General features: G+C 43.0%; 4 protein-coding genes across 6 annotated transcripts; 2 read left to right on the top strand and 2 right to left on the bottom strand.

Moving 5' to 3' along the window:
* Positions 1-154: 154 nt before the first annotated feature.
* On the top strand, positions 155-2,871 carry BCIN_06g03240 (hypothetical protein). 2 transcript variants are annotated; one of them, XM_024693448.1, is made up of 4 exons: positions 155-606; positions 660-1,469; positions 1,548-2,241; positions 2,292-2,871. In XM_024693448.1, the coding sequence occupies exons 1-4, from the start codon at positions 533-535 to the stop codon at positions 2,382-2,384; spliced, it is 1,671 nt and encodes a 556-aa protein (XP_024549234.1). In that variant the 5' UTR covers positions 155-532; the 3' UTR covers positions 2,385-2,871. The 2 variants fall into 2 exon arrangements, with proteins under 2 accessions (XP_024549234.1, XP_024549233.1); XM_024693447.1 differs by having other exon boundaries at positions 1,548-2,871.
* Positions 2,872-8,132: 5,261 nt separating this feature from the next.
* BCIN_06g03230 (hypothetical protein) lies at positions 8,133-10,379 on the bottom strand. The gene has a single exon (XM_024693446.1). The coding sequence runs from the start codon at positions 9,639-9,641 to the stop codon at positions 8,583-8,585; it is 1,059 nt and encodes a 352-aa protein (XP_024549232.1). The 5' UTR covers positions 9,642-10,379; the 3' UTR covers positions 8,133-8,582.
* A 3,747-nt stretch (positions 10,380-14,126) lies between these two features.
* On the top strand, positions 14,127-16,205 carry Bcmnn9. Its single transcript, XM_001556162.2, has 2 exons — positions 14,127-15,690; positions 15,776-16,205. The coding sequence occupies exons 1-2, from the start codon at positions 14,587-14,589 to the stop codon at positions 15,794-15,796; spliced, it is 1,125 nt and encodes a 374-aa protein (XP_001556212.1). The 5' UTR covers positions 14,127-14,586; the 3' UTR covers positions 15,797-16,205.
* A 1,869-nt stretch (positions 16,206-18,074) lies between these two features.
* BCIN_06g03210 (hypothetical protein) lies at positions 18,075-21,710 on the bottom strand. Of its 2 annotated transcripts, XM_024693445.1 has the most exons (2): positions 21,382-21,710; positions 18,075-21,144 (listed from the first exon to the last, which is right to left on the bottom strand). In XM_024693445.1, the coding sequence occupies exon 2, from the start codon at positions 20,369-20,371 to the stop codon at positions 18,440-18,442; it is 1,932 nt and encodes a 643-aa protein (XP_024549231.1). In that variant the 5' UTR covers positions 20,372-21,144; positions 21,382-21,710; the 3' UTR covers positions 18,075-18,439. The 2 variants fall into 2 exon arrangements, with proteins under 2 accessions (XP_024549231.1, XP_001556213.2); XM_001556163.2 differs by lacking the exon at positions 21,382-21,710 and having other exon boundaries at positions 18,075-21,359.
* Between the last annotated feature and the right edge of the window lie 257 nt (positions 21,711-21,967).

Raw genomic sequence — 21,967 nt, 5'->3', positions numbered from 1 at the left:
CTCTTGTAGTCTTGAACATGTATCCATGCTTACTCATCTGCTTATGCCATCACGTTGATCTATTCTGATTCGTCTGCTCGTATCTCTTAGACGGCTGAAACAGGACTCCTCGCTTGGTGGGGATGCTAATGAGCTTTTGAATGCCTGATTTCTTGGTGATTTTCCCTTCCAATTCAGGAATTCAACCAATATTATTTTTACGTCAAAACTTTTCCCGGGGTCAATTTATATTTATCTCTCTCTTCCATAAAGTTAAATTTCCCTTTGGCTGGAAGGGTTTAAGTTTGTCAAGAGGTACTTCTTCAAGGAATGAGTAGTGAAGTTATCTGAGTCTGATAAGACAGCCTTAGTGGATTCTGCACGGACCAGGCTTGTATTCAACGTTCTGGGGACACTTCCTTGTGCCTTCATGCGCCCTAAATAACCAGTTGCTGCGCCGAATTTCGAGCATGGAGATTAGAGATGAGATTCGAAGTCGTTCGGCAGGTTGGCGACTTACTGCAGTTCGAATGAAATCATTTCAATCAGCGAGATGACGAGAGATCTAATTCAGAAACGCACGCGACGATCCGGTCCAAAGGTTAAAACAGGATGCGGAACTTGCAAGTAAGATTGAATTGCCCTCTCGTAGGCAGGACACCAACTTACACAGCTTTCAGAACCAGGAGAATCAAGTGCGACGAGGCCAAACCGAGCTGTTACCGGTGTTCAACGACCGGACGAAAGTGCGATGGGTATAGTAGCGATATTGTGATATCCAGCCAAGCTTTCAAGGACTGTATAAACCTCATTCAACGAATCTCCGTCCACGTACCCGGGAACGCTGAGGAAAAAAGAGGCTTCGACTTTTTTCTTCGGAATACAGCAGCGGAGTTATCTGGATACTATGATTCTTCATTTTGGGGAAACCTTGTACTGGCTGCTTCTACACAAAAGCCTTCTTTACGGCACGCCGTGGTAGCACTAGGAGCCCTGCATGAAGACTTCTCACAGAAGAGGCTGCACTCCGCCCCATCATTGGAGAACCAAAGAGCCCAATTGGCATTAAATCAGTACTCGAAAGCCATAGGAGCACTGCGGAGGTCTTTATCACAAGGGAAGGAGGAACCGCTCACGGCGCTCATGTCCTGCATACTGTTTGTCTGCTTTGATAGCCTGCGGGGCCATTATGAATCAGCAATGGTCCATCTTCAAAGCGGGCTTGGAATTTTGCGGGACATGAGGAAGTTGTCTACGGGGAATCATATCATCGAGGAGAAAATTACTCCTCTTTTCAGAAGACTGTCATTGCAGTCTATCATTTACGTTGAGACGAAAAGCTTGCATGATAAGATGAGCTTTGTTGAAAAGTTGATAGATATCTCTGGAAAAGATATTGTAATTCCCGAAGAGTTTAAAAGTATAGAAGACGCTCGGAATGCTTTAGATCAAGCCACAGATGGTTTATTTAGGACATTCTATATGTTAGAGTAAGCAAACTGTCTCCTTCCAAGTTGAAGCTTCGATACTAATCCCTTTACCAAACATATGCTAATTTGAAAATATAGTCGCGCTATACCTATCATTTTACAACCCACAGAAAGCCTCGCTGCGTTTGAAAAATACACATCCCAGTTATTTCTTTGGAACCTTGCATTTGAAAAATTTATGTTATCCAAAAGCGAGGATCTCACCAGCAGGGAACTGCAAGGTGCCGCGCTCATGAAAATACATCACACGACGGTGAAAATCATGGCTGGCATGTTTCCTGACATCAGTGATATGTCGGTTTTGATTGAAATGGTGGACACTGACAGCTTCTTGAATTATTTGGACGACTTTCAAATTATTATCGACTTGTCAAGATCGCTAATTGTAGCTGCGGAACAGGATATGATGAATGGAAGACCGTCGCTTACTTTCAGCAGTGATTTTGGCGTTGTGGGGCCGCTTTATTACGTCTGTATCCATTGTCCTACTGTTTCCATTCGAGAAACGGCAATGGAACTCTTGTTACGATGTCCGCGACGAGAAGGGATGTGGAATAGTGCAATTGTCGCTCAGATGATCCAACAATTCTGGGAACTTGGAGCAAGGCACAAAGAATCGCAAAAGATAGGTTTCGAATTAGATGAATTTGGACTGCCAGTGCCTTTCAACGACCGGGGATCTGTTCACTTTGCATTTTTCGGTCGATCAACAGAAGTGAACACAACCGACCTCTCCCAATCTACTCCTGCAGATGTTTCTCCTTCCGAGCCAGTGAGATTTCCACCATCTTGGGGATTGTGATCGAATTTAACGACGCACAGGAATACGACACGTCAAGATACAGAAGCGGACGCCCTGACTTTGCTGGAAGAAGGAATTGCATAGGAATATGGTCTGCACGGACACAGCATTGATTCAATACGTCAATCTGAATGACACACGCTAGTACTTGGTTGATTCTGTCTATATGAGCCTACCGTGGCATCGAGGTTGTGAAGAATATGAGTAAAATGTAGTATCGCGAGATAACAGTCAATGTACTACTGAGCAGATGTGTACACGGGAACTAAGAGTTCGAAAAACATGTTAAATATAGCACGTTCGGCCATATTTGGAAAAGAGTAAAATATAATATTTCTCTGCGTGCGCGGGATCAGAAAAAAGGCCATTGGGTGCGATTAAGCGGCGGAGGAAAGATAAAGCGGTACTCGGCGGCATCACTGAAACGATTAATAGCATTGTCAGCGGCTGTAGTTCTCTCGCTGCATATTTATTTACTCATGTTAAAATAGCTTTAGAATAATGATATACTGATCAAACCTTGGTAGATTTGCGAGGTGCGAATTTAGGCCACTGATGTCTTAGGTTCATTTCTTGATATAGGAATAACGAGCCTTCTCATTGCACCTTGAAATCGGTTAAGTAGACCCTTCATTGTGTCATTGTTTCTGAGTCTTGTAGGTGTATTTAATAGTCTCTACCTGGGCAAGACAGCCTTTTCGCATTGAACTCCCCAAATGCATAGCCATGTCCCTCTGCCAGTTTTCCGCCCATAACTTACATTCGCGCCATCTAACTAAGTTGCAAGTGCGTTGTATCCCCCCACTGACAGCGCTACTCTCCCATGTGCCTAAAGATATGATAACCCGCTAATATCATATCCCTCCCACTAGTCCTAGCTAGTCCTAGCTAGTCCTGGCAGATTACCCCCCCCGAATAACTTGTTAGAAAGTTATGCCTCACATTTCGATCCAAATGCGTAAGAGCATTTGGAAAAAGTTCACCAGAGCCCAAAGACCGAAGCTGGCCGCTGCGAGAATCAGGAAGACTGCGATGCCTACAACGGTGTTGATGTAGAGAGTTCTTGATGTACGACTCATAGAAATCATCTTGATTGGCTTTGTTGCTCGTTTGTTCGTGTGTTTTTGGGAGTAGTAGGTTTGGTATCCGAGAATTCGAGTTGTGGTTTATATTCGTAGTGATGACCTTCTATACTAGTGGTCTAATGCGGATGTTTAGTAGGTAGATGGGGGGTTTTTTTTAATCCAAAAATCCGATTTGAGAGTTATTTGAGTATTTTGATTTTGCTTGTTGTTTGAGTAAGAGAGAAGAGATAAACTGAATGATTTATTAGATGGCTAGGGAATTTTGAATCCTGATGAAAGAAATTAAAGCGTGTTTGATATGCTGGATATGTTCACGGCGAGGAATATCTTGTTTAGCAGTCGAATGAATCGATTTAGTGCGAGATATCTCATTATTGATCATAGTGCTTTGTAAGTCGAAATTCTATACTACTGAATAATATTGATTCGTATATAAGAAAGTATTTATTCAGACTCCAGAGCTCATACATTGTCGTGAAGCCTGATGGTATGAACTGGAAGTCTAGTTTCTACTCTGGAACCTCAAACGACATTTGATTATATGATCGTATTCAAACTTACAAAAGATAGATTCGCTTACAATAAGTTATTATTTTATATTCATTTACTTTGGTATTGTTTTCTGGTTAAGACAAAATGAATTGAAGACTATGTTCATCTAAACAACGAAAGAGCTATCTAAAAAAAAAATAGTCTCATGATAGATATTACAAGTCAAGAAACAAGATGTCTAGTGCATCTATATGGAATCTATATAAAGTGTAACATTTGCTTCGCAATAGGAGGGAGTTTATCACGTTGATTATTCGATAGATACAAGGTCTGACATAGAATATTGGAATACACAGAGGCGAGAGAGATATAAATGAACAAGTTAATAAGCTATCAAAGAGAAATGGAAAGTAGTCATCATGACGTCAGATGTTCTACGCGGCTATAATCCAGAAGTGGTAGCTAGCGCTAACGATATTATTGCACAGAAGAACATGAAATTCAGTCGTTAAGATATCGATCTACCTATCTCGTTGTGTCATCACCTTCGCTTTTGTTTATGAAGGGCTCGGATTGTAAACCAGGGTTTCGCGAGTCTTGCAATATATATTTTGATAGAAAATGAGATGCTCTACCATGATTAGACAAGCAGGTCAAGAGATACGATAAGATACCACATGATACCGAGAAGGAAGCTCCTACCCCAATGGTATTAGTGGAAAAGTAAAGTATTCTAGTCACGCGGTACAAAGGTTTTCATGACATTAACATATACACATACATATACATATATTTGACAACATAGTTCATCCGCAGCTTTTCCCCATCATCTAGAAGAAAAGTATCTACATATTTAGTAGCAAGAAAAATTTACCACAAACAACAACACCAGATACTGCGATCACACATTCTCTATTTCCCGCGAAAGAACAAAATAGATAGCAGCTCGCAAACGAAATAACAATACCACTATACACAGTAAAAACCACGCCCGTCGTCGTCTCTCTCTCTCTCTCTCTCTTATCACAAACCAAATTCTGATCAGCCCACACATACTTATACAAACCTATTACAAGTTTCAAGATTCAATCCTCGATCGCGTGATGATTTCTCAGGGCATCGATCTGGCTTCTAGTAAATGCATTAGCATGTTTCTTCTTCTGTTTAAGATTAGGGAGATGGGATATCATCTAGACGTGTGATCTTCGTTGCGAACTTGAGTTGTGTTTCATTTTTCTTTATTCAGATTGTCTTTGCGCTGGCTGAGTTGAGAGTGATATATGGATGGATGTTTCTTCTTCTCATTTCTTCTCTTCTCGGTTGATGAATCTATGTGATACATATATATATATACATACACATACATTGTATATAGATTATTTTTCGGTATCCACTTTTGTGTACTTAATTATTTTCTAGAATTATACTTTTTTTTTTTCGATTATTGGATATTAAAATGTAGGTAAGTAGACAAGTATTTATATTCATATCTTTATCTTGAATTTTCCCCCGTAGCTTCCGACATCAACTCACTTACTACTACTAACCAAGAACTTAATCACAGCAAGCGAGAAATCGAACGATATCACTACTGCTAGTAGTAGAAGAAGAAGATTTTATGGGGCTAACTGAGCAAGCATTATAAAACTTGTCAAGGTGAAGTATTCAGAAATAGATTGAGATGCAAGTTTGTATAGATAAATAGGTATACTCCTCTCCCTGAATTCTAGATTCTAACCAAAAAAAAAAAATCAATCTAATGAAGAAACAAGAAAGAAAAAATATGGTTGCACTAGACATTATTACTATTTCTTCCCCCCTGCACTTTCTTCATGTTGATTCGCTCGCTCGCTGTGTATTACTCCTCTGCTCTTCCCTTTTCTTTTTCCTTTTCTCTCGGAAGTTGCCATTTCCTTCTTATCTGCTTCTCGTATTAGACTAGACCTCTTCACTTCACACGCTCTTATTCCTCCTCACTCCACTCCAATGCATCCCCCCCTAACACTCATCCCCTCAAACTCGGATCCCCACACGCCAAATCAAACCACACATTCGGTACACTCGGAATAATGCTATCCAAGCTCTGCGCCACGCTTCCGCCAAAAAGATCGCATCTGGGAGCGCCCGTGCCCGGCTCCGGATAGAAGGAGTAGGAGACGCAGCCTTTGTCGATTCCGTAGACGCCCTATTGTGAGGGGGAGGGGGGGTTAGTTTTTTTTCTTGTTGTTCATTTATAAGAATATGGAGAGAATTAAGGAAAAACAGGTGAGATGAAATGAAATGAAATGGAGAGGAGAAGAGAAGAGAGAAATGAAACAAAACAAAGCGATATTAACCCCCCTCCTCCCCCAAAAGAAACTAAGCACAAGACCAAAAAAATCAAAATCAAACAAAACTCACATCACAAAATTCCCAACATCCCTGCAACGTAACCGCCACGCCCGCCTTATCCTCCACAAACTCGGCCAAGAAATAGTCTCCCACCGGTAAGCCATGCAGACCGCAATGCACGGCTGCGGGATTGGGGGTTCCGCTGGCTTGGATGGTGGTTACGGTTGTGGTGAAGGCGATGGTGGTGCTGGGGTGCAGATCGGTAGTGCCGGTTGAGATAGGGAGGGCGGGGATGGAGAGGGAGGAGGATGAGAGGGAGGAGGATGAGAGGGAGGAGGATGAGAGGGAGGATGATGATGAGAGGGGTAGGGAGATAGAAGTGGAAGTGAATGTGGAGCTGAGAATGGAGGACGGGAACGAGGACGAGGATGAAGGATACGGAATAGTAGTTGTAGAAAAGAGAAGAGTAGTCGAAGTAGATTCCCGAGTTGAAGTCGCTGGAGTCGAAGTTGTTGATCTCAATGTCGACGAAACCCACGATGACAAAACCCACGATGACGAATTGCCCGATGCAGAAGACCCAGCACTTACACTAGTCGACCCACCCGTTTCCACCGCAGAGGAAGGAGAGAAAGAAGAGAAAGAAGAAGAAGAAGAAGAAGAAGTCACCAAACTAGCAATCTCCTTACTCGAAGTCTGCACGGGCGTCAGGGTCCAAATCCCCGTCGAATTACCCCCACCATTCAAGCCTCCCGAAGGCAAGCCCGAAGACAAAAGCGTGGTCCAACTCGTCGATATGGGGATTGTAGAGGGCAAGGGAGTGGAAGTCCCAGACCCGCTCTCGATAACAGTTATCCATTGTGTGCTAGTGCGGCTTTCGGTTATGGTTATGATGCTGGTGGGGAGGGCGGGGCAGAGTGTGAGGGATGTGTTATTGATGATGAGGGTTGCGGAAAGGGTGGGGGAGAGGGGTGTGGATGTGGATGTGGATGTTGAGGTTTCGATTGTGATGGGGTTAGCTGAGAGGATTGGATTTGTGACTGTAGAAATAGTAATCGAGACTGTAGTTGAGAGACCCCCACTCCCCGAAATCAAGGCATTTGTGGCCGAAGCGCCAATAATGGAAGAACTTGAGAGTACCGATGTCGAAAGTAAAGTACCAGAAACCGTAGTACCACTTCCCGTCTCTTCAGCTACCAGATGTGGATGTGTAAATGGCAAAAGTGATCCAATTGACGTATTCGAATCATCATCATCGTCGTCGTCATCATTGTCATCATCATCACCTCCATGTTCATGCCCATGTCCATGTCCACCCTTTCCCGAATCAGAACTCCACGGCCAACCCCATCGTTTTTCTTGAACTTGTTCCTGAGGATTCTTTAGTACACCTGCGTATGTCTTAATCTGAAAGGGGAAGAAGAAAAGGAGATCAGGAAAGCGAATTTACACACAATTCTTTCGCTCGGTTGAGGAACTGCTGAAACGACATTAGACAAGACGGCGATAGCGCCAACGACAGTGAGGAGTTGCATGGTTTTTGCGAGGTAACTCGAGATGAAAAAAACTGGCCAACTAGCAAGCCAATGAGTATAAGAGTCGATTGATGTGAGAAGTGGCAAAGGGCTATCAATCAAGTGATTAATACAACCAAGAAAGAGTGTGAAGAAACGAACGACGTGAGATGAAGGGGAAAGACTGTAATTTTGAATTCGAGCTACCATCTAACTTTCCACTTTCTGAAAGGACATTACCGTATCTTATAAGTATATCGAGAAAACACTTCTCCCAGCAAAACTACTCCTTGGTAGATTATTCATAGTATTCCCCTCGAGGCGAGGGATATCATCAACTCATAAGAAAGGGGGATCCAAGTGCAAGGGAGCACAGATATTTACCGAACCCAGCAAGGCAAGGAAAAGAAAAGAAAGCAACAAATAATTCACATACACTTCACAAGCTCCAATTCATCTCGCCCTTTCATATTAGCTAACTGATTGACATTCATCCTAGTCATCCATGCCACTTTCGTCATTCCTATTTACAGTTTGGGAAAAATCAAATAACCTCTGCAATGCTACCATACCAACCCCTCAATAACTCCGAATATAATGCTCCTTGGGAAATAAACCCGTTCCCTCAAAAATGCTGAAGGGGTATCGTACAATAATGTATGAGCAAGGGAAAGTACTGATTGACATTCAGTATTCCAATTTTTGCTAGATATGCAGATCTAGACAATTCGACTGTGGAGTACAGCAGGGACGAATCGGAATTTTGTACTGAAGCCGTGTAATCTGAACAGCGCATCCCATAAACAACTGATTTCTTCTGTCCATGATCTTCTCATGAAACAAACCTTTCATAGACCATTCGTCATCGTGGTATCGTGGTTCAACAATCTCAATCCTCCCAAATAGTGTCTAGATTCAAATCACCTCGTCTTTCAGCACCACAAACACTCCAACGTTTTCTCTTGTCTCGTGTGCCAAACGCTCCCAGAACTCTGTTACGACCTCCTGAATTATCTAATCCTCTAGATTTGGCATCTTCACCTTCAAATCCATCTGCCGCATCTGCTGCAGCTTTCAACTGAGCAATTCTCTCTGCTTCCAAGGCAGCTTCTTCTGCATCTGGCGTATCAGGTATTGTTTCCAAACTGGATATACTTGGGCTGCGGGATCGAGTCGAGGTAGGTGTGGAGGGAACTGATGAAGATGCATATGAACCCGAATAATACAGTGAGCCAGTGGAGTTGATGGATGTGAGGTAAGATTCGCCGAATTTCATTGCATTGTATGATGGGGATGAAGTCGATGAGGATGGTGTCGTGGGTGTTGTGCCACTGTAGAAAGGACTTGTGGGTGCAATCTGTCGTAAAGGAGAGGCTGGCCTTCGTACTCGTGTATAACTACCATTAGAAGGGATCCCTAAAATTGGAGAGGCACTTCGATCCGCCATTTTGGGAGGGTCTTCCTCTATCGCTGACTGCCCATCTTCACTAATATTGATCAGAGCACGATTCGGAAAGCCTGGGAACACTTCGTCTGCTGGTTTTCTAGGTATGCGAATCCTAGCTGGTGAACTCAAAGGACTCGCGGGTCGCTGAGGAGACATAAGTAAATGGCCAGCCCCATTTACGCCTGGAAGTGATTGTGCGCGCGACATTGGAGGGGCAAGAGCACTGCCGTTCGATCTCGATCTAAAATGACCTCTCGCATATGGTGAGGTATTTCGAGGACGAAAAGGGATTGAAGGAGTAACAGGAGATGACCATCCTGGAGAAAGAGGCGATTGGGGTATTGGATCTGTAGTCCGACGAAGATTCGGAGGTCTGCTAGATTGTTCTCGATCCTTTATTGGAGTTTGACTATCGTAGAGAGCGGATTCTTGTAATCGTAACCTTGGTACTGGAGATGCTCTGAATTCCTCGAGGGAGTGGAGTTCAGGCACGGGTTCCATGATTATATGCAACCTTTGTGAGGACCCAATAACGGCATGGAACGGCTGTGTTGGTGAATATATGATAAAGAAGTGCAGGAAGATAATATCGCGGGTGGCTTCTTATTTGCTGCAACGCAATCGATAAGGAAAAATAACAAAATGCTTTCTTTTGGATAATCTTGATTCTCGACGTGTTTCTCTCCCGTGAGTGGGTGATGTTTTATTCCAAGTTGAATTGGAAATAAAGATTGTCTGGTGGAAGGTGTTGTTGTATTGTTGTGTTGTATTTATTGTATTGGATTGTATTGTATGTGTACTGTGATGTTTTTGGGGACGTTTCGCGATACCAGCGCAAAGAGGAATGAAGAATGGGGAGAGGGAGGGAGAGGAAGAGAGAGGGAGAGAGAGAGAGGGAGAGAGGGAGAGAGGGAGAGAGGGATGATAAGAAAGGGAGTAGACAGAAGAAGGAGGTGTCTTTTCTCGTATCTTCTTCCCCTTTCCTATATAAGAAGTACAGTCTCTCTGGTTATCAAAAGCCAAAGTTGAAGGGTCGAATTAATTGTCTGTAGCGTAAAGAAGCGAGAATGAAGCCGGCTGGCATATGGTTGGCTCGTGTGTGTATATATACATTTGCTTATGCGGATGTCATCATGTCTATGTTCATGCTCATGGTCAAGGGCAAGGGCATGATCCAGGAGGGCTAAAGTTGGGGAAGTTTGGTTTCTTATGAACCAGGAATCACCTTAATGATTATTCTTGGGAGGGGTGGGGGGAGGGAGAAGAAGAAGAAGAAGGCAGAGCGCGATCATCTCTCTCGCTCGCTCTTTTTGGGGGGAGGCCGGTAGATGGAGGGACTTCACTCGACGGATTGAAAAAAATAAACAAAAAGATGCAGGAAAGAGCTAATTCCCTTCCCTTCCCTTCTTCCACCTCGGAGGTTTATCGATTTAAAGGGTCCTCTCCTAGGTCCTCTCCTAGGTCCTTTTCCTAGCACCAGGTCCTCTTCCTTAGATCCTCTCTCTAGCCTCTCCTTCCGGGTTCCCAAGCAGACCAGCAAACTAATTAATACCCAAGTGCCAGCCAATACCACAACAATAATGGGATTGACAAGTATCGGTGAAGGAAAAACATGTCCGAAGGCCCAGGATGTCCATCCAAGGAGTTTGCGATTTTTATGGTGTGTGTGTTTGTGATCTTGGTGATGTTTGCTTTGCTTTGCTTTGCTTTGCTTTGATATCGAATGAGAAACGTGGAGAGATGAAACTAAGGGAGCATTGCTTGATGCTAAGGTTGCTTGATACGATGCTATTCCTATGAGATACTAGTCTTTGCTTTCCTTCTCTTGTTCAGAGTCTAGAAGAAAAGATTCATGTCCACTACTCCTCAGCAAGGTTACAGACAGACATAGTAAGGTTTACTCGTACTCAACCACGCACGCACACACGCATTTTGTTGAAGACCATCGAACTTCGAGAAAATATGCTGGATGGTGGCGGTCACTCCGAGAGAAAGGACGGCGTCTAGATCTCCTCTACTCGCTCCATTCTAATCTTCCCATCTTTCTCTCTTCACTGCCTCACATCTGATCACGGTGTACCCGGTACTTTGCAGGTACTTTGCAGATATCTATCTACATACACGGCATACACGACATACATCTCCTCTGTACGTACATCTACATCCCACACGCAAAGGCTCATAGAGGATTCAATTACTATATGCTACTAGGCAGAGAACGGGAGTGAATGCAAAGAAGAAGATGCAAGAGCCAACTCCACAAAACACACATCCCAATAGTCATTCAATTACTGCATTGGAAGTATCTACCTAGGAAAAGGTAGGTATATCATCACAAACCCCAGCCCATGATGAACAACAGCGTTTAACGGATTAAAACCACCAATCGAATCATCACATCTCCCCCCCCCCAAAAAAACACTGCACCCCATCTTTAAAATGCATCAACATCCAGAGTACATCCATCGTACTCTGGACATTTCCACGATCTGATCCTCCAGCCCGCCAGCTTCATGGATGCATGCATACATGCATACACAGGAGGATAATTAAATGGAATGGCGTTACCTAGGGGGGACGGGGTTGCTATGCTCTGATTTCGTATTCTTCTGAGACTCGATCATGCAGCCGGCCAGACTGATCGCTTTGTACCTGAACTGTAATATATAGTTCGATGCGTGAGCACTCTGTAAAGTATGTAGAGAGTATTGACCTCGGTTGAGACAACATGTTATTATTCATCTACCTACTACCTACCTGCTAGGTACTCCTTACTCCTTACTCCTAACTCCTTACTCTCCTCTGTCCTCTGCCCTCTGCCCTCTGCCCTGTGTCCTCTGTCCTCTGTCCACTGTCCTCTACAATATTATGAAATACAACGGTACCGAGAAACCTCACCAGTTTCTTCAGTCGTGTAAGATCCCCATCACAAACCCTTTCTTTCCCTCTCTCCCTCTTCCCATCTAACCCTTCAGCTATGGTCCCGACAATCGTTCCCATAGTGTCACAGATCATGCGGGTTCGAATCTCCTCCCGTTCCAAACTCCCTTCCATCACCCAGCATAATGTTTCATTTCTACCTTCCCAGCCCCTCCATAAAATAAATCTTATTAATAAAAAAAAACGGTTACGGCGGCGTCTTCAACATGTTTGCAATCCATTCGTTCATGTACGATGTAGCTGCCACGCGGTATCATGCAGCATGATCTACAGTTGGACAAGCCCAAATGAAAACCCATCCAAGCGTCTCCGTCCGTAGCCAAGCCGAAAACCTGAGGATGCAAGTGAGGTTTTTGGCATTGGAAATTTATGGGCTGGGAAATGATTAAGTGTACCCTTTTCGTGGCGCAGGCGTGGGATAGGTAGGTAGGTAGGTAGGTATATCGCTGTGTCATCGTTCCAATGGTTATTTCTTCAGATTTTGTGTACGCACCGGAATGGACTGACTGACTGACTGACTGACTGACTGACTGACTGACTGACTGACTGACTCGTGTTTACATGAACAAGTAGCAGCCAGTTCTCTATACAATATCAACTTGTTAAATCTCATGGAGATGAGGATTTACCTCGTGATTGTCCCACGTTCTTTGATAGTTCTGGAAGGTTTACATTGCGGGTACCGATCAGATGATCTTGAGTAGCTGGTTTGGCGTGAAGTTGTTTATCATGTTGTATCATCTGTCTGGGTTTGTATGAGATGGGACATTAGAGATAGATCTCCTTCTTTGTGTGGTGCTTTGATTACTAGGCAGGTACTCGATGGATTTCGCGAAACTGAGGTGATGAAGTGTTCGTTACTGGTCTGCTTCATAGATATCTCGCCTAGAGATAGACCATATAGAGTGAAGGAGAGATAGATGCTAAAAATCTCCCACCTTGATTCTTGATAACGATACAACCAAAACATCCAGTCGTAGCACTTTTTCGATGTAACTTATAAGTGGTATTGGTATGTATCATACATTTATTTGCCCTTTGCCAACACTGTAACAACTGTGAAAAAAAGCTCAAAGATCATCAAATAGCCACCAAAGGAGTCACATCCGCGAATGACCCGTGAACAAATCATTCCGCCGCAAGAAGATTATTCATCTATGCTCCCCGGCAGCTGAATCCACGATGGTAACCAATCCCAAGCATGCATGTGTCCGAAGATTAGGTATAATCAGAGGCGAGCATGGAAAGTTTGATAATGACTTCTAGGTAGGCAGGTAGGTAGGTAGGTAGGATTTCCTTGGAGAAAAAGGGGTCACCAGAAAGGCACAGACACGGATAAACGCAGAACATGAAACAACCTTGCAATGTGAAAAGCATCATACGTCGATTCGCTCATGCTCGGTCCGTACGTACTGTTCATTGATACCATATGAAGAGTTCTAGAAATGTCTTGAATGTGCTCAGGTGAAAGTTAATCGTTCGTCGGTAATCATGAGGTGCATATAAACTTTGTCTCCTGCTCCTGTCACTTACTTGTCTTGAGCGTATGTATAGAAATCGATGATGAAGAGTATTTGTTGTCTTGTCTTTTACGGTATGGTACTCACGGAGCACTAACACGATGATTTCCCATGCTAAAGGGCATGGTGGATGAAAAGATGGGAACTTGATGGAGAACCTTAAAGGTACGTCCCGGTGCCTCAGAAGTAGTTTGATAACGTGGAGAAAATACGAGAATGGTAGAAGAAACAGATTGTGTAGATTGATATAAATTGAGATGCTCCGGTAGACATGTCCGCACACGCATTTTCTCGTCATTCATCGACTATTATCGCGTACCCCTATTCACCTGGTTTGAAAGCACAACACCAACACCAACACCAATTCCAACTTTCATCCGGTTGTGCTCGAATGGTGATGGTGACAAGAATAGAAACTATGATGGATGCACTTACTAGACACCTCTCTCCCTGTCTTGACTTTAAATTCTCATATCAATCAATCCCCGACACCTGCCTTCCCTCCCCCCAGGCCAGGGACTCCATAGCTATATCAAACATATCGTGTCCAGATCATTATGTGATCCTCTTAAATTCAACGTCAGCCAATCATATCATCACAATTCATTAAGACGTAAAAGTAGGAGGGAGCCATCTACACTTTTAATGAAAGATCGACTGAATTCACTTAAACTTAACTTTACACTCATTTTTTCCATCATCATAACCATTGATATTCTAGAAGTTCTTGGGAAGAAAAAACGGCACCTCCTCCCATTGACAATCGATTTGTCTCATCAATCCTTTGGGGTGAAAAGAGATTGTTGGCGGCTTAATTTCAATCTGTAACTATCCAATCTGCGACACGAGCCGAAATACATACATATACCCAGCTGCGACCTCAAACCTCTTTTGACGCCCCATCACTCCAGATTCGACAAATGCGCTCGTAGGATCTTCCAGTAACCATCGATTGAGGACAACCTTTCGAACAGTACAACGGCGCCATGGGCCCAGTCCGCTCTTTACGGCGTACAAACCCACTCACTCTGATTGTGGGTGTGGTCTTATGTATCATAATATTCGTCTTTCTCTTCTCCCCATCCAACGCCGACGCAGCAGCATCGCAATTGAGAAGAGCCAGCGCCGCATCCAATCCTCTCTCACCCCCTACCTCTCCCTTTCGCAAACAGAATGAAGCTACAAAGAGTGGGAAACGCATACCACCACCCGTGGTTCATTACCACATGAATAATGTTACCAGTACTGCCGATCCTTTGGCAAACCGAGAGATGATTCTCATCTTGACACCTTTGGCACGATTCTATCAGGAGTATTGGGATAACTTGCTGAAGCTTTCGTATCCGCATGAACTTATCACTCTCGCGTTCATCATCCCACGGAATAAGGAAGGAAATGCCGCTACAGCAGCATTGCAGGAGCAGGTTACGAAGACTCAAAAGTCGGGACCGGAAAAGAATCGATTCGCAAGTATCATCATTGAACGACAAGATTTTGATCCTCCCATCACGTCCCAATCCGAAACCGAGAGACACAAGATGGAGAATCAAAAGGCGAGAAGAGCTGCCATGTCCAGAGCTAGAAACTCTCTTCTGTTCACCACTTTGGGACCCTCTGTATCTTGGGTGCTCTGGCTAGATTCGGATGTTATTGAGACTCCTCCTTCCTTGATTCAAGATTTGGCTTCTCACGATAAAGCCATCATTGTGCCAAACTGTTTCCAAAGATATTACGATACCAAAGATAAACGCATGTCGGAACGCGCCTATGATTTCAACAGCTGGCAGGATAGTGATGTGGCACGAAAACTAGGGGAGTCAATGGGTCCTGATGATATTTTATTGGAAGGTTATGCGGATATGGCAACATATCGAACTTTGATGGCATATCTCGCCAGTGACACTGGCGATTCCAAGGAGGTGATCCCGCTCGATGGAGTAGGAGGAACGGCATTGATGGTCAAGGCAGAGGTTCATCGTGATGGGGCTATGTTCCCCCCATTTGCATTCTATCATTTGATTGAAACAGAGGGATTTGCTAAGATGGCAAAGAGATTGGGTTGGGAGGCGTTTGGTTTGCCTAATTATAAGGTATGCTATGTGACTCTCTTTCTTTGTTTCTCATCTTTTTGTTTCTATGTCATAATCCTCTTTTACTAACATATGTGAATTCTAGGTCTACCATTTCAACGAGTGAGAGATGTCCGGTACATCACAACTTCCCACTCATATACCTTCTCACTAGATATTTGAAACGAGGAAAAGATGATATAATATTTTGGATGGATGGATGAATGGATGGTCGGATGGAAGGACAGCGGTTTGCAGATGAGATAGGAAATCCTATCAGGAATAGCATTGTCATGAGGAGGGAGGGAAATAAATGGTTGGTTGGTTTCACTACCATACCATACATGATGTATCAAAGCGTAGGGTATGTACTGGAAAAATAAATAGGATCGGGCGTTTGTCTTTTTTTTTTGATCGACGCGAGTGAAAGAGAATTTCAATTGTATTACTTTTGTTGAAATTACTATCTGTTTGTCTATTTGTCTGTCTGTCTTTTTATTTTGATAGAGAAGTGGAATTGTGAACCTTTTGCGCCATTACCTTTTTGATTGTATGGATATGAGGAAAGGAAAGGTGAGGAGAGGTGAGTTTTGAATAATGCGGAATCGATGAATGGATGAATGAACATTAGTTGTGTTTTCTTCTTGATTCTAATCCGTATATGGAGCTTTTAGTGAGCTTTTAGTGAGTATGTATATATGTATGTACATGTCTATATATATACAACCCGTATACTTCTCAACCCGTTTATTCGTCAACTTGTGTGGTGGGTGTAACTTGGTGTGGAATTGGTAGGGAAATGGTAGGGAAAAGTTTCTGGCTATATGTGAGTTGGGGTTGATAGCTATCTAGAGGCTGGGGGTGAGAGGTGCGGTTGGAGAGGGATTGTGAGGGGAGGGGGTGATATGTGTGTATGTGTATGGGGTTTAGGTGTGTTTTGGGAGATGTTCTGGGTGTGTATAATTCGGAGGTGGATAGATAGGTAGATACTTGTAGGTTTTATGTATTTGTTGTGTTGTGTTGCACAGGATGTTTCTTTAAATTTCATTGGTTTGCTGGGGGAGAGGGGAGGAGAGAATGAATGGAATGGGGTGGGATAGGGCTATGGTATAGAGAGATATCGGTTTGTATAGGTGAGTAGATATCTTTTTGGAGGATTTGATTAAATGGGATGGGATGGGATGAGATGAGATGAGGTGAAATATAGAAGAAAAATCGATATCATTGTATCTCTCTTCTTTTCCTTTCTTTCTTTTTCTCTTCCCCTATTATAATTCTAATATACTTACTCGCCTATAACAAACATCATACTTTTCAGATATAATGTATATCTATCTATTCTTTTTTTTTTTTTTTTCCTATTCTTATATCCTCATCTCCTCATCTCCTTACCTTCTCATTCTCATATCTCTCCTCCCTCCTCCCCTATCAATTCCAATTTCTAATATACTCATTTGTAATTTATTATACTTTTCTAACCTATTTATTTATTTATTTATCTCTCCCCCCATCTACTCATCTACTCTACTCATCAATTCATAATCTATCCATCCTCTCTCTCTCTCTCTCTCTCTCTCTCTCTCTAGATTTCCAAGAAAGAGAAAGAGTAATAAAGATTAAAGATTTATTTGTTTATTGATATTATACCTAAGAACATGTATTATTGTAATACATGCTCATCTCAATCCATTTCATCTCACTATAAATTTATAAATAGTTCTTCTTTACAGATATAACATCTCGTCTCCTCTCTTCTTCTCCACCTCTCCCCCCCCCCCCCCCCCCCCCCCTCAAGATGATTTCTACAACATCCTTCCATCTCATACTCATCTCACCTTACACCCACACTATCTCCTCCTGAGAATATGACAAGTAACATACTCTTACATATCCGAACAAACATATACAAACATATATACTCATCTCATCTCATCTCATCTCATCTCTCTATACATATAAATTCCCCAATAAATCCATCAGAAAAACCAAGAGCTAATAAGAGTTTAAGATCATCTCTCACACAATTCTCATTAGTTACACGAACCACATATTTTTGATCCAAGAGAAATAGCTATTCTGAACAGAACATGAGAATCTTAATAATCTTAATCTTAATCTCTATCTTAATAAAAACACTAACAAACCTCTCTCAGAGAAAAAAAAAAAAATAAACCGAGAAAATAAGAAATTGAGACACTCAAGATTCAGCTCAGCTACTTCAGATCAATCTTATTACTCTTATACAATAAGAGGTTGACTCGTTATAATCTTCTTGTATAGCAATATTGTTTATTTAGATCATATCACATCACTCATTCTCCCCCTTACTCACTCATCGAAGCATCATGAATCGCGAAATACGAATCACAAACCACACATCACAGATTATTATTAACCCATCACATTATAAAAAACTCATCAAAACTCAAAAAAGTATACAATTTATCAGCTGACAAACTGGCCAGCAAAAGTCATGATATTCGTATCTAAATCGTACCTATTGTAAATAGTCCCTGAAATATATTCTTTGATTGATCTCTAAAATCTCCAACACCTATTCGCCCAATATGCAAAAGTCAACGCCTACAAGTTCTAACTGAAAAAAAAAAAAAAAAAAAAAATCCGCATCATATCTTGTTGATCTCGGGTTGGATATGAGAAAGAAGGTATTAAATAATACAACATGTAGTAGTGCATGTCTTGTAAAGACAGGGGATTGTATAACAAAGTCGCATATAACCAGAGGTAATCGCGAGATAATTAAAAACATTTACATGCCAAGCATGCTCATTTGTCGTCTCAAGGGACTTGCGCTGAGACTGCTATCTTCACTGCCATAGAATGCTGAATCAGTATCGATATCCCATTCAGCTTCCTCTTCTTTATTTTCCTCGGTACCGTCCCACGCCTTTTGCATAGCACCGCGAGTGTTCCATCTAAGAGTTCTGGATACACTATCAAACCACTCTGATGGAGAGCTAACCACGGTGGGGAATGGGTATTGAGAAGCGGCAATAGTGACATGATCACCTTGCTTCAGCTCAACACGACCCTTTCCATCGAATGAACAATAAGCGGTGGCTCTAGAATTGCGTGGAATAGATACTCGGAGCAAAAGTGTATCCGAGAGAATCATTGGACGGAATGAAAGAGTATGAGGACAGATTGGTGTGAGGAGGATGGCAGGAATATCTGGGTGGACAAGTGAGCCACCAGCAGATAATGAGTATGCAGTTGAGCCAGTAGGAGTCGAGAAAATACACCCATCGGCTTGGACAACAGTCAAAAGCTCGTTGTCACCATACAACTCGAGGTTGGAGATGTAAGAGGATGGTCCTCGGTCGATAACAAGTTCATTGAGGACCTCAAATTGTTCGCCTTCTACTGCATCATGACCTTGTTCCTTTCCATCACGATATATTGTACATGTGAAACGCATGCGAAGGTTGACTCGCATACCTTCCTCTCCCATGACTTTGTTTAAGTGTTCCTTGAAGCGATCATATTCAAATCCAGTCAAAAAGCCAAGACTACCGAGACTGAAGGATAAAATGGGTGGAACAATACGCTGGAAGAGCCATGAAGTAAATAAGACAGTCCCGTCCCCACCCAAGGTGAGAACGAGGTCGAATTTCTCCGGTTGACTCCAGCAAAGATCTGGTGACCAATATTTCAAAAGATGTTGGAATCGAGGTTGTGATTCAATCAATGCTGCTGCTCCAAAACGCTTCGAGTTGCGCAACTTCGCATCCACATAAACATTAACACCCAGGTCTGAGCCATATCGTGGAGTGCTCATGAGCCAAAGTGCTAAATCCTTGGTCAAATTAACCAATTGATTATCTCTAGCCTTTGTAACAATCATAACATTGCGGACAGCTCTCTTGATGGGGCGTCTTTGCAATTGCTTAGAAACTTCTCGCACACCAGTGGCTGTTGCCATGAGTCGGGAATGTGACATTGATTCGTCTCCGTTGATCTCTTCAAGCACTTTGTCGATATTGACAGCGTCATCGAATCGTTGATGGTAAAAGCATGGTGACTGTAGTGAGGGAAAGCGAGCTGTGACCGGAGTGTTTCGCTGTGCCAAATCCGATATTGCTGCATTGAGCTTCTGCGATGAGGCAGTCCCCGGTCTCTCAATGGATGGTGACTTCATGTTTGCTAAAGAAAGGTTTTGTGGATTATGTTCTCGTTGCGAAGATGCCAATGCTTTCATCATAGTCTGGCGGGGTATAGCGTCGACGGATAGAGCGTTCTTGCAATGGTTATGGAAAGCTCGGGAAGCACGTGTAGGAAATACCGGTGATGACGGAACAGAAGCCGAGTCGCTTCCTACAGTTGTTGCGGCGGAAAACGTTGTAGATGGGTCAGTCGATGATTCGGAAAGATCATTATCTGGAAAGTTGGTTTCAATGGCATTCAAAGAACCGAACTGAGCGGCCTGTTCGCGTCGGAGATTGTCAGCTGGATTGAGTTTCGAGTTCAAGGCATTGAAACCCAAAAAGGATTGAGCCGTAGCTGAAGGTGTAACAGCTTCATCAAATACGGACTGAGAAGGTTTGGGGGGATCATTGGGCTTAGTAAGAGCAGGATGAATCGAAGTTGGAGAGCGAATGTCGGACATAGTGGATGATGACGCCAAATGATGTTTGAGTAATCTTTTTCGAGTCGGGGTTCGGAAGTCGGTAGAATGTAACATAAATGCCGAAGAATCCGCGAGTATGATTGGCTGATGCAAGGATTATCAGGCAAAGCTATGATTATCGATTGGGTGTCGAGGGGTCCAGGATAAATGCCGGGTAAATCGATAGTCCGGATTGCTGGAGATAATGCAGTCTGCGTCGGAATCAGATCGATCGACGGGATGCGTATCTCGAAGGAGAAGATGGAGAAGATGGAGTCGAAGGAGTGGAAGGAGTGGAAGGAGATGGCGGACCAGAATCAAACGCAATTCTCTCTCTGATGCAACTCCTTTGGTTGTCTGCAGACGCCGTGGAAGAGAAGATAAAATATAGAAAGGGGTCGAGGAGACGGAGAGGGATACGAAGAAGAAGAGGAGATAAAATTATAGATGAAGGGGGATTGTTTGTTTGTTTCCAGTTTGCGGAGGCTTGTTGGTTGTGGATTAGACTTTTTCTTTGCACAGACAGTCTCGACAGAGAAGCCAGCAGTCCGTATCGGTTGGTCCGTACGGTTGATTTGAAATCGGATACAACGGAGGTAAGAAGTGGATGGATTGCTAACCACTAGGTACTTTGAAAGATGGACATGTATTATATAAATTATGTCTCCAGGTGGGTGTGATTTCGGATCTTGCGCTTAACTCCTTCGCTTGGTAGTTGGCACGTCGGCGGGCTTGTGTATGAAGATGCGAGAAGATGCAGCAGGATGTGTGATAGATTGACTTCGTGCAGCACAAATCTTGCCAAGCGGGTGGTAAAAGATATGATATATCTTCCTGTTGACTCGTACCTAGACGTGATTGATCTCAAGTCAGTCTTCATCAATTTCAAATGTCATATTGGTCGTCCCCAATGCTGGTCCTCAGTTATTAATCCTTCCACCAATCCAATCCCAGGCAATCTTCAATATGGTTCTACCCCACACATAGAAGCCATGTAAATATAGATATCCTTCTAAGTATGTATGTGTGAATGGCCCCATCGAGCTCATCCCGTCTTAACTCCACAAATGAAGTAATAAACTCACCTTGTTGTAGTAAGCGAAACCAACAAGCCTTTCTACAAGCTTCTGATGTGATATATCTTGCGTCTCGGTAGCTTGTTGCAACCCTCTCTCGTGAAAGCGTTGAAGGCAGAGAATGTCGTGTCTGGTGATAATGTTCTATGAGGTGATAGTGATTCGGCGTGCAGAAGAACGAGACCAAAATAGTCTACGCAATGCCAACAAATGAAGATTAAGATATCTGCCCGTGGAAAAGAAGACCGTCGTCTAAATCTGGAGGGCTGATCGGTTGGAGAAATAGAAGTGAAGAAAATTGATTGATTGATGCCAAATGTATAAAGCAATACCAAGCCAATATTAAAGTATAAATGTTCTAAAATACAACGGCTCCAACACACAACTGAAAAAAAAAAGAGGCCAACGAAAAGCACAAGCTACCGGAGCTTTGCCAAAGGAATTGAATGCTAGGAACCACAGGTTGGTCTGATGATGGAGACTGGAGAGAGAAGGGAAAGGATGCTCCTACTGACAAGACTTCCCTTTCTTTATGAAGTAAGTTAGTCTGGCTGCGATACCTCTCCAGATTCCTTTCCTCGATATTCATGTTGGT

Source organism: Botrytis cinerea, chromosome 6 (assembly GCF_000143535.2).
Source record: "Botrytis cinerea B05.10 chromosome 6, complete sequence".
Classification (NCBI taxonomy): domain Eukaryota; kingdom Fungi; phylum Ascomycota; class Leotiomycetes; order Helotiales; family Sclerotiniaceae; genus Botrytis; species Botrytis cinerea.
Note: the sequence above shows the minus strand (reverse complement) of the source record. Positions and strands in the feature narration are given on the sequence as shown.